Source organism: Agelaius tricolor, unplaced genomic scaffold (genome assembly GCF_023055355.1).
Source record: "Agelaius tricolor isolate 1412-34295 unplaced genomic scaffold, bAgeTri1.0.p SCAF_1, whole genome shotgun sequence".
Lineage (NCBI taxonomy): Eukaryota > Metazoa > Chordata > Aves > Passeriformes > Icteridae > Agelaius > Agelaius tricolor.
The window spans coordinates 70,527,516-70,540,125 of record NW_027269261.1 but is presented as its reverse complement, the minus strand read 5'-3'; the positions used below and the strand labels follow the sequence as shown (position 1 = coordinate 70,540,125).

The 12,610-nt window shown below is 44.7% G+C and overlaps 1 protein-coding gene across 2 annotated transcripts in view; it reads left to right on the top strand.

The window, feature by feature from the left end:
* FOXO3 (forkhead box O3) overlaps nt 1–12,610 on the top strand; it is an 87,561-nt gene that overhangs the window by 61,100 nt on the left and 13,851 nt on the right. The window contains exons 1-2 of one of the 2 annotated variants that reach the window (XM_071439107.1): nt 6,053–6,344; nt 10,469–11,903. In XM_071439107.1, the coding sequence (XP_071295208.1) occupies nt 6,261–6,344; nt 10,469–11,869 (1,485 nt within the window). In that variant the 5' untranslated portion in view covers nt 6,053–6,260 and the 3' untranslated portion in view covers nt 11,870–11,903. Of the gene's footprint in view, nt 1–6,052; nt 6,345–10,468; nt 11,904–12,610 lie in introns of those variants that run through there. The other variant, XM_071439099.1, reaches the window with a different exon arrangement.

Here is a 12,610-nt window from a genome sequence, read left to right as displayed (position 1 = left end):
AAAGCATTGAGTGTTGAAGCATTTTGACAGTCTAGCTTTAGGCTCAACATTCAGCACTTGGGTTTATGATTGTATCGATGATGGTGGTCTTATTTTCTCAAATTAGGTAAACAGCTTAAAAAAAAAAAAAGATGATTTTCATACTTGTGCATTTACCTGGATTGTGAGGTTTCTGGGATGGTGTTGCTGCCAGTTACATGAGAAACAGGAATGTCCTGCTTTCTGTAGCAAGGGGCTGATTCACTGGCATTGTAATAGGTGTCATATTCCCTTTTGTCAGCTCCTCAGGTATATTTTGCCCCTGCAGTAAACAGAAAATAAATTTTAAAAATCCAGTAGAACCAGTAACATGCAAGTCATCTGAGTGAAGTGAGGTTCAATGAAAACTAAAACAGCTCATGAGTGGGGTAGGTGAGGCTGGGATGAATCTAGAGTTTGGTTTGAGCCCTGAGGAGCTCTCTGAGGCTGCCATGCCCTGGGCACTGGGAGTCACCATCCCAAAACCTGCCTGCCAGATCTACCCCCACCAGCAGAGAGGGTCAGGCACTCTCAGACAAGAACAAGAAGACAGGCTGGTGGGCATGTTGGGTGGAGGTGCCCCTTTCTCCCCAGGAATCCTGAGGGTGGCTGGTGTCACTAGCTTCAGGTCTGACCTGGAGCTGCCCAGGTTTCAAGTCTGCAGAAAAGCTTTTTCCATAGGGAGGGGAAAAAGAACCAAGTGCTGTCAACTTGGAGATTACACCCAGGGCATCACAGCATGGAAACTAACTTCACATGCCTTAGTGGTGAGTTTCTGGGCAGACCTGGTTTTGGGACTGAGTGCCCTGATGCAATGCATCAGTAGAAGTCAGATCAAAGAATGGGCTGGGGAAAGACTGCTGGAGTAAACCCACCTTGCTACTGTTCTTGTAAAAACAGTGTGGAAATGGGTATTTTTGTCCACCCATGTCATCTGGCACAGCATGAGCTGTGTTTATGTATACAGAAAGCAAATCTGTAGGATTCTTCAAATACACTCTTAAGTGCAGTGTTTAAAATATGTTCCCCAATGCCAGTGAGGGGAAAATACAGGAATCTGTGTAACCAAGAGGCTGGAGAGGACCCATGTGTTATTCTCAGGACAAAAGCAGAATGCACAACAGAATACATCAGAAGGAAAACTGATCACTTTCTACTTTCAAAAGGCATTAATATTTTACAGCTGCCATTACATTTTGAAGAGTGCTCAGGTATTTACTGGTAGCTATCCAGTCTGGAGTCATGAAGGAGATACCTGTTTTTCAAGTTGTTCTGTTCACTTATCCCTTGTCTCCTAATTCACACCCTGTCCACAGCAGTGCTGCAGTAACTGCAGTCACAGCTGTGTGTTCCCACACCAGCTGCCCTTTGGGAGGCTCCCAAGGGGTTTTTGCCTTTAAAAGTCAGTGGGTCAGACCCACTGAGAGCCATGCTTAGATGCATCCCCAGCTTCCACCAGAGCTCAGGTCTGTGCAACAGGACCATTCCCTTTGCCACCTCAGCTGCCACTGAAGCACATCATATTTTAAAACACTGTTGTTTTTTTAAAAAATCAGATAGTATCTTCTGGTTCAATAAGAAAGTAATTATGTGCTTAAAATAGCACAGGAGAGGGGTCCTGTTGCAGATTAGCTGACAGAGCAGAAATGCTGGGGGCTGGTTTGGAGGTTGCTTGTGGGCTTTCTCGTGAGAAGGTCTCAGGTGCCTTTGCTGGCTTCTGAAGGGCTTGCTGAGGCCTGATCAAACTCAGTCAGGCGACAGTGCATCAGATCTATTCCTCTCATCAGTCACATGTTTGCTGTTACTGTCACCAGATTCACAATTTAGTGTGTGCAGCTCAACACTTCCAATTAATCCCGGCCGGGTGTTTAGCAATCTATCATTTCAGAGCTAGCACTTCGCAGAGCTGCGTGCAGGGCAGCCTTGAGCTTGGCTTCCAGAACCCTGGAATGCTGTGTCCACACAGATTTTTTTCTTCCCCTGCCACTGTGTGGTGGGAGTTGTTGCTGGTTTACTTGCATTTCATAGAAAGTGTTAAAAAAATCAACCCATGACTGCAAAAGATTTCAAAAAATGAAGATTTATAATAGGTGATTCAGCAGTGAGAGGCTTTTATGATCTTCCATGGGAAGCTACTATTTTTAGTGAATTATTATAAGCAGTAGCATCACTCACATTTATTTATAAAGGCATGAAAGAACGCCCATACGTGTTTCTAAATAGTCAATGTATAGTAACAGCCATATGCTGAGAATGAGTAAAAATAGAATTGAGCACTCTGGCTTCCACAATGATGCGTAGATCTTTGCATCTAAGAAATGAAAAACAGAAGCTTTTTTTTTTTATCCCTAGATCTTCTTTCTAGCAATACAAACCCAAAGCCTTCATGATGAAAGTCTGCCTTGCAGTAAAATTGCATTGTTTTCATTAAGGTCTAACTGGGTGACCGCTGAGGTTTGGGAGGACTCTTCAGTAGCTTCAGCAGGGGTGGATTGGGGCTGTGCTGACAGGAGTAGCTGTTTTTGTGGGTGTTACTGTTATGTACAGTGTTCAGGTTGATTACTCCTGTGTGCTTGCACTTCTCTGGGGGCTCTCTGGTGTGGTGGAGAAGTGCAGTGATGCTGTGCTGAAGAAGCTCCACAAATAAAGCATGGTGTTATTTCCAAAGTTCCTACAGTGGAAACACTTGAAATGCTAGGGCTTGCCATTGAAAAACAATAGGAGAAAAGAAAGATGTTACCTGCTGGTGATACCACTCCTGAACAGAAATTACAACTGTTTTGCTCTGTCTCTGCAAAGACCCAGCCCTGACAGTCCATTGCAGCCTTTTTGTATGCAGCTCCTTGGGCTTAAGTTCAATAAGGGCAACATCTCCCATTTTCTTGCTGACTCTGTTCATGTCCCAGTCAAGCTTGTGATGAGTTCCCTTGGGATTTCACCTTACAAGAGCAATCCCTCGCGGTAAATTCTTGCTCTTAATTAACTTAAATCCTTTTATTTAAATCAGCTGTGGTTTTGAGTTTTGGGCAGCCGCAATATGAAGTGGGTGGAAGGGACTGAAAAAGGTGTCTCTTGACAAGGTGCCCTAGCAACCTCAGTGGCAGTGCCTGCCTCCTGATTCCCAAATCCTATTCTAATGTGGAAAAGCATTGCCACAGCATGCAGAGGATAACATTTTATTTTTTAGGGGACTTCCTATGGCAAAGGGTGCTGAGGTACCTGGCTCCTGACACTGAGGGGGGGTTGCTGGAGAGCCTGACTTTCCTGGTCCACAGCTGTGTTAAAATATCAGCGTTTTCCTTGCACTCTGCTTCCTGTCTCCCAACAGCCAGTGTAAATGACAACCAGCATGCTCTACTCACAGCAAAACAAATGTTATTTATTAGAGTCCTCATGTGGTCAGAGCAAGTCTGACTGTAAAATAACTGGAGATTTTTCTGCTAACTGGAAGCGTGGTGCTCTGAGGCAATTTCCAGGCAGTGTATATTTTCAGCTAAGTTTTATTTACGTCAGCGTAGCAATTTGCAATATCACTGTTTGCAAAGAGTGAAGCAGTGGTTGTTTTAACTAGAATTAATTTTTTTAACTTTTCTTACTGTTTTTTTTTTTTAGGAAAAACTTTCAAGTCATGACTCAATTCCCATAGGTCCATGCTTTGAGATGCTTTCCTTTTGGAAGAGGAGGGCACAAAGCCCCGTGATGGGCAAGTGGCTGGCTGCCTGCCCTGGTGGCCAGCGCAGCTGGGGGAGCGTGGTGTGCGTGTCGGGGAGGGTTTGTTTTCCCTCTGCTAATCACTTTCTCCTGTTGGAATTTGGCACAGTGCAGTGCCGCGTGTGCGGGACACAGGAGGCAGATCCATGTGCTGCTCTCCTGTTCGAGCACATTTTGGGGGATAAACCTTTTCCTGACTCACTGGTCTCCCAAGGAGCTTAAATCTCTCAAGGCTCTGCTCTTCTGGGGTGGGGGACAATGGCCAGAGGTGCAGGCAGAGCTGATCATAGCAGAGGCATCTTCTGGTGTTCTTCCCCTACCACCAAGGTCAGAAAACTCCTTTGAAGAGTGGATGAGGAGGGGAAACCACAGAACCACCCTTCAGATGCAAAGCTGACTTTCTTAAATCTGTGGGATATTTTTTTTTCCATTTTCCTGAAGGAGGGCGTGCTTGGGTAGGACTGAGCCTGTGTCACCCCACATATGCAGGAGTGTGAGGATGGTGCCTTCGCCACCTGGGTGTGAAGGGCTGTACCCTGCAGGACTCTGGTGTGTGCTGGCTGCCTGCTTCTGCTGAACAGCTGGTGGGATTTTTGGGAGCTGCCTTGGGAATGTGCAGATGATACCAAACATCAGACATCAAAACCACTTTGGGTGTCAGAAAAGATTTCTTTTTCTGTGTGTAATTTTCTTAATGCTTTTTTTGTCCCTGCAGTTTCCGTACTTTAGGGAAAATATAACAATCTGGAACACATAATACTTGTTTTATATGGAAAAGAGGTATATCAGGACAACATGGCTGATAGATATTGTGGGAGAACTCTATTTATATTTTAGTTCTTGATTTTTCTGTATCTGCAGAGCACCCTCACTACTTTGTTAAATTATATACATTTTTCTGTTTTGCAAAAGCTCATGGGAAAGAGGAAGAAATTCTGAGGCCACTTTGGGACTTCAAAGTTCTTTGAGACATGTAGCACTGCAGCCTTATGCAGTTAGGCAGCAAGGGACTGTATGGAACCACTAGATTGGTACTTTCTAAAGATCAGCTTCCCTCGGCTTGCAAATCCCTTTCACCAGGAATTCCTATGTACATTCACACAATTGGCAGCTTCAGCCACTGCATCTGTTTTCTTGTTTACTTGCAACTGAATCTCCGTGGGGACTTTAAAGCAAACAAAATGTAAAATATGTGAAATGTGATTGTCCCACTGTGCTCTGCACTGATGCAGCATCGCCTTTCATCCTGTGTGCAGTTTTGAGCACCACAGTACAAAACTGAGCTATTGGAGAGTGTCCAAAGGAGGGCCACAAGGATGGAGAAGGGCCTTGAGGAGAAGCCATATGAGGAGCACCGAGGTCACTTGGTCTGTTTAGCCTGGAGAAAAAAGAGACTGAGGGAAGAACTCCTTGCAGTCTGCAGCATCCTTGTGAGAGGAGGGGCAGACACTGATCTCTTCTTTGTGGTGACCAGTGGCAAGACCCAAGAGAATGGCATGAAGCTGTGCCAGGGGAGGGTTAGTTAAATATCAGGAAAAGGATTTTCATCTTGAGGGTGGTTGGGCTCCCCAGGTAACTGGTCACAGCATCACTTGTCTGAGTTCAAGTGTTCAGACAGTGCTCTCAGACACGTGATGTGACTCTTGGGGTGTCCTGGGCAGGGCTGGCTGTTGGACTTGATGATTCTGATGTGTCCCTTCCAAGTCAGCATATCCTGTGATTCTATGATTCTGTGAAGACTGATAGTTGAAGTAAGTTTTGAGTTACTTCATGAGAAGGCACAGACACTGGTCTGAACAGGTGGGCAAAATGCATTGAATTACTAACAGACTCTGGTTTCATCAACCACTGAATGCAAAAAAGTAGGGTTTTCTTAAAGAAAATAATTTTTTGGTGGAAGCTGTCTCTAGAGGTGTTCATCCCAAACGAGAGCTGCGTGACAACATTTTGAGCAAGATGACATAAGCTGAAAACTGAAATTCAAGTGAGCAAGCAGAGCCTTGGAGGAGCTGGACTCCCTCTGTTCAGTTAAGCTAGAGTTATTTTCATGGCTTCTTTTCAGTGGTATTACATCTGATGCCTTTCTCTGCTGCATGGCTACCAGACAGCTTCATGTGGTGAAGTAAAAACATTATATATGTTAATACAGGATAAAATAAAGTGTAATTCTCCCAAGTGAGCATTAGCAGCATTTATTGGTCTGCAGATAGTGTTTGTTTTTCTCCCACCATGTCTTAATATCCCACTTTTTAAACTACTGCTTTTGATTTTTAGCTCTAACTTTACAGTTTAGGAGCCCATATCTGAAATTTCAAATTTGCTACTCACTACAAAACACTGAAAGAAAGACCAGTGTGTAACTTGGACTCATCAGCCACCAGCTGCACCTCATCTTGCTAATCTTCAGGCTTTTTCAAAAAAAAAAAAAAAAAAAGCAGGGACTTTTAAGAGTTAAGTTACACAACTCTCATTTTATTTTTAAGGAGAGTGGATTCCATGTTGCGTTGTCGAGGATGATAAATTGATACCACATGTTGCTTCCAGACAAAAAAGACTCTGTGCTGCAGTGGAAGCGCTTGCAGCTGGTGTCTGAGTTAGTGGACAGGCTCCACAAGGTAAACACTGCTTGGAAGAGGCTGAAATGGGCACAGGGAGGGGGAATTTTCTCCATTTTAAAAGCTCAAGCATTTGCTGCTGTTGTCTGACCAAGTCTGAGTGTTGAAATAACACACAGTCCCAGCCTCCTTGGGAGACTCATTCAGTTGTTTGTATCAGATTAGGGATACGGCACTTTGGAAATGTTTGAGTGTCCTCTCTGTCAGCTTGCCCGTTTGCAGTCTTATCAAAATATTGAGAGAGACTCGTGTAATTAGGACATGCCAGCTGATCTCGGGGGATTTTCCTGAGAGCAAAATGTAGCTGGATCCCTCAAGGAGTACTAACCAAATAAAACACAGTGCAGTGGATCAACATTTGTTGAAATTGAGAGCATGTCCCTGAGTTTGGGGGAAGTGGCATAAGCCCTGGTGTTGCTGGCCTGGCTGCTCTGGCCCCCAGCTCACCCCTTCTCCTGGTGCCATCAGCCTAAGCCAAGGGAGGACAGCAGCACTGCTTGCCTGTGGCACTGCACCACCCTCTGCTCACACCAGTTCTGCCCTGAGTCTTCCTTGTCTCCAGGGACAGTCCCTCTTCTTGCAGGACCACTTTCAAAGGGGACTTCAACCCAGCTGGTTTGGCCTCAGGGCAGTACATGATGCTCTAGATGTTATCTGCAGGAACCTCAGTCCTCTGGCTTTCAGTAGAGCACACGACATTCTTCAAGTCTGGTATAAATAGCAACACTAATAAAGGGAGGAGCTCATCATATTTCTTTTTTGCTCTGCTCGAGTACAGCCCATATGTTGTACCCATCGGTGGTATCTGAGCTGTCTGCAGCCTGGCTAGCATCTCTCCCATCTACATATGGTCTCCAGGACAGATGATGGAAGTTCCTTTATGGATCTTTTAAAGTTTCTCATTGCATTTTGGCATGGAAAAATGTGTTAAGTTTCCATCATCATGGCCTAATTCATCTCCCACATAAGTCAAAGACAAATCCCCATTAATTTCATCAGCAGTGGGTTCAAATGATAAACTGTATTTTCTTTGCTTCCCCACCTCCTTTGTGGTTTGTTGCATGGTCACATATTAGTAATGCCCGTAGTTGTGAGCAGTGATTGTCCCCATATACTTTCCTGTCTTTTAAGCAGATAGGAATATTTTTTGACAGCTTAGAAAACAGGTAGAAAATACAGTTATTTTCATCCAGATTGCCACCTGGTAGCACAGTGCAACAGCCTTCACTGATGTGAGTTGTCAATCCTGGTGGCTTCTGTAGCAAAACTTGCATGAGAAAGGATAATAGGATCCAGCTCTGATTTGATTTGGCAGGGCACCCAACAGAAGGAGAAACCAAAAACTCAGATACTGTTGCTGAAGAGGTTAGTGGGGGAGGTTACGTGAAAGTAGTGGGTTTTAAGGCAGTGTTTGAACAGAGGGTGGAGATGGGGTACACAAAAATAAATTAGCCCACAATTATGCTTAAGAAAATCTTCCTGCAGAAGAAAAGCAAAGAAAAACAGAAGCAGGATTATAAGTGGCATAGTGCTTAATGTAAAGGAAAACAAACTGCTTGGATTTTTTATAACTACCAATTTTCAATGCAGAAGGATTATTACATTCTTTTATTATTTGAGTAAAACCGATACTGAGCAAAAAGATATAATAAGAAAATTACACATGTGCATATACATATCAACAGATGCAGGAGTCCTCATCCTGAAAGGTGCCTCAGTCTCACAATTTTACCATTTAGGATTTTTCATGGTTTTAAGCCAAATACTTTCATACTACGGATACCAGCAGCAGAAATAAGCCCCTTTATGAGAATACTATAGACTGAAAACTGTTAGCTGCTGGCACTTTGGATGAGTTTTTTTATATCTGAAGCTGTGCGTGGCACGCTGCACATGCCACCTCAGGTGTTTCTCCTCTCTGAGATTTATTTTTCATTAGCAAGAGTCATGATGCCATGTATTCTTTCACCCAGCATTTTTAGGTGGGGAACAGCATAGCTCCTGTGGCTTTTGAAGCCTGGCCTGGACTTTGCATGGAAAAATCCCCATAAAGATGTTCTCACAAGTGGTTGTCCATGGAAGTTACAGGGACTGAGGGTGAGAGCTACCTGCAGAGATGCAGTACAAGCTGGAATATCAAGAAAGGTTATTTAAAACAAAAAAATCGGTTCTCCAGCCAGTTTTACAGGGAGAAACCTCAAAAAGTAAGGAATGGTACCTAGTTATTAGAAGTTAGACTGTTGCCAGACTCAAAATATTGTTAAAATGCCATCAGTTAAACAATAAAAAGCTTTTCCCCTCCTTAGGCTGAAGAATTATTATGATGCAACTCAATCCACCATATTTTGATGGCATGATAGTCGCTCAGAAATGGAAATGTTTATAGCTGAGGCACTGACCCAAACTTCTCTTGAGCATGTCAGCAAAGTCCGATCAGTTGCTTTGTGTAAATTGTTTAAAACATAACAGTTGCTGTTTTGAAGCGTGGTCCATATGATTTCTCTTTTCATTAAGTGATAATCACAACCACGTCTGCTGTCTGCGTGCGAGAACTTCAGGCGTGTTTTCCATTTCACAATCTGACAGAAACCACAAAACAGTGAGGAAAGAAAGGCATTTTATACTGAAAAGAATTGTTCTTAAAAAACAGCTGGGCTGTACTTCTTTATATGTATCTCCAGTTTATTTATGTCAAGCATCCATGTTTCCTAAGGATGCAAATATTGTGGTGAATGATTTGTCGATTGATTCATTCTTTGCCCATTTAAATCTGGAGTTTCTTCAGTGTTTTGTAAACGAAGGGCACTTGTTCTGAATGGTTTGATTGTGTTATGGTCTTGCTGACTATGTGTTTTTAAAAGATGTTGATAGGACAAATATACTCTTATTCTTTTCATAGATACACTTGCTAATTGCCAAAATTTAAGAAAAAAGAACTCTACACTCTTTAAGCTTAGAGGAATAGCACAAGGGCTTTCTCAAAGGAATATGGGATTGCTCCAAAAATCTTTTGGATTTCCACATGGGAAAAAAATGTTGGTTTACCAAACCTGGAAGCATTCACACTAACAAATACTATTTGCTTTTCCTTTCCATATTTTAAGCACAAGATCAGTAGGATGAGTGGAGTGGGATTTTCATCTCAGTTATTTTGGTTTAAATCTGGTGCCATTTCTCTGGGGGTGGGTGGGCTGGTTTTCTCAGGCTCTTTCTGATTCTGAGGTGGTTATCACCAGTTTGGGCCAACGTGGTGTTTGGGCAGTTTGATGCTGCTGACTAGTGCGAGCAGGTAGGGTGCAAGAGCAGGCTGTGTGCAGGCTCCCCTGAGAGCCCTGTATTCCATAGCATCCTGTACAGCACGGAGCATCCGGCTCTGTACAGCAGCTTCATACAGCTCTGCATCCAGCAGCTTACGGGGACAGGGATATCGTTGCACACTGTGTCACATCATGTTTTGAAGACGGTGAGGATACTATAGCGAGGGGACAGCTGGCCAGCTACTGCCGTATGGGCATAATTCTGGTGCCTCTAATCAAGAGAGAAAGTACAGCTTAGTCATGCACAGAGTGCCTGTGGGAGAGGAGCAACAGCACTTGCAGTGTTCTCAGGAATTATTATAACAAATATACAGCACACGTGCCGATGAAGAATTAAAAAGACATTTGCAGAGGCTGCGATAAGTGTGACTACCCCTGCAGCCAGATTTTTGTTGTGCCTTTGCAGTTTTTATTTCAAGGAACTGATGGCAAGATTACTGATAGTAATAGTTTGTCCTGAGTAAAAAGTAAGGGAGAAACATTTAGCTCCTTTCTAGCAGGAATGTCACTCTCTTAGCAATGTCACCTTTTCTTAGGATGAAGCTTTTAGGGGTATGGAGATGAGCACAAGGAATGCACAACTAGTGCAAGCTTGGGGCTTGCTTTACAGCACGATGCTGCCATGCCACAGTCACACTCCAGCCCTCCCATATCCAGCACCTGAGAAATTCACAGAGATGTCCAGGAGGGTCCAATGATTTTATTCATGTTGCTGTTATCATGGGATGTTGGTTTAATGATTGAGATTTGGGTTGTAAAAGAAGTGGGGTGCTGGTCTTGACGCTTTGTTTTGTTCCTTTCCTGCAGAATTCAATCCGGCACAACTTGTCACTCCACAGCCGATTCGTCAGGGTGCAGAATGAAGGCACCGGGAAAAGCTCTTGGTGGATGATCAATCCAGATGGTGGAAAAGGCGGCAAGGCGCCCCGGAGGCGCGCTGTGTCAATGGACAACAGCAACAAGTACACCAAGAGCAGAGGGCGGGCAGCGAAGAAAAAGGCAGCCCTGCAGACAGCCCAGGAGACAAGTGAGGACAGCCCTTCCCAGGTCTCCAAGTGGCCAGGGAGTCCCACCTCCCGCAGCAGCGACGAGCTGGATGCATGGACAGATTTTCGCTCCCGTACAAATTCAAACGCCAGTACGATCAGTGGCCGCTTGTCACCAATTTTGGCAAGCACCGAGCTCGATGATGTTCAAGATGATGATGCTCCACTTTCTCCCATGCTGTACAGTAGTCCATCGAGCTTGTCCCCGTCGGTAAACAAACCGTGCACTGTGGAGTTGCCTAGGTTGACTGATATGGCTGGGACAATGAACTTGAATGATGGACTGACTGATAACCTCATGGATGATCTCTTGGACAATATAACACTCCCTCCTTCCCAGCAGTCACCCACAGGAGGGATAATGCAGAGAAGCTCCAGTTTTCCTTATGGTTCCAAAGGTTCAGGGCTGGGCTCCCCGTCAAGTAGTTTCAACAACGCTGTGTTTGGGCCGTCGTCCCTGAATTCCCTCCGCCAGTCGCCCATGCAGACGATTCAGGAGAACAAGCAGGCCACCTTCTCTTCCATTTCTCATTACAACAACCAGACGCTGCAGGATCTCCTCACCTCTGATGCGCTTAGTCACAGCGATGTCATGATGACACAGTCTGACCCACTCATGTCACAAGCCAGCACAGCTGTGTCCGCCCAGAATTCCCGCAGGAATATAATGCTCCGCAACGACCCCATGATGTCGTTTGCCGCGCAGTCCAGCCAGGGCGGTCTGGTCAATCAGAACCTGTCCCATCACCAGCACCAGTCCCACAACTCCTCTCTTAGTGGCAGCCGTGCCTTGTCCAATTCCATCAGTAACATAGGCTTGAGTGACTCCAACAGCTTGGGATCCACCAAACATCAGCAGTCACCTGTCAATCAGTCTATGCAAACACTTTCTGACCCGCTGTCAGGCTCCTCTTTGTACTCCTCTAGCGTGAACCTCCCGGTCATGGGACACGAGAAGTTCCCCAGTGACTTGGACCTGGACATTTTCAATGGGAGCTTGGAGTGTGACATGGAGTCCATTATCCGCAGTGAACTCATGGATGCCGATGGGCTGGATTTTAACTTTGATTCCCTCATCTCAGCTCAGAACGTTGTCAGTCTGAATGTGGGGAACTTCACTGGTGCTAAACAGGCTTCATCACAGAGTTGGGTACCAGGCTGAAGGATCTTTGAGAACAGGGAAAACGGGCAAACAGGTCAGTGCCCCATAGATGTGGTAAAATAATTGGTTCCTTAGTTTTATTGGAGTTTGCACTGAACCCTTAATAGTTAGTGCTCACTAATAATAGTAATTTGGCTTGTGATGGCTTGCTGTGTGTTGGTATGCAACAGGCACAACCAAGAAACGTGGAGGTGTGGAAGGAAATGAGGCTAAGCTATAAAAGCTGCTCGACTGCAACACTGTCGGCATGCATCTGGTGTTCAGCGCCCTTCTTAATTTAGGCATGAGAAATGTTAATGACAAATCAGGCAAACCAAGGTGGAATATTTGTGGTTTTTAGGAATCACAGAGCTCTAACTTGTCTTCTTTGAAGTCGCAACAGATGGATTCCCTCTTGCAGCCGATGCCACGTGTACCCAAGCTGTGTTACACAGGGATGGGGCGAGAGGCTCTGCAGTCAGTGGAGCAGAGTTGCTCTGGGGGAGGAGGAAGAGTGTCTTTGCAAGATCAGAGCACTCACTTGGGATCAGGTGTGTGGGACAGATCTGGACAGAATCAGAGTTGTGCTGCTGCTGTGGCTTAGCAACACTAGCAAAGTTGTTTGGGTTTGCTTTTTTGTAAAATTGTATTTCTTGGCCAAAAAAAGGTATCAAATGGAGGAATTATATATTGGTGGGATCCTGGTCTCAGGAATGTCCTGGCCTACTTAATGTTTTAAGTATGCAATAACAGTTTTCCTCC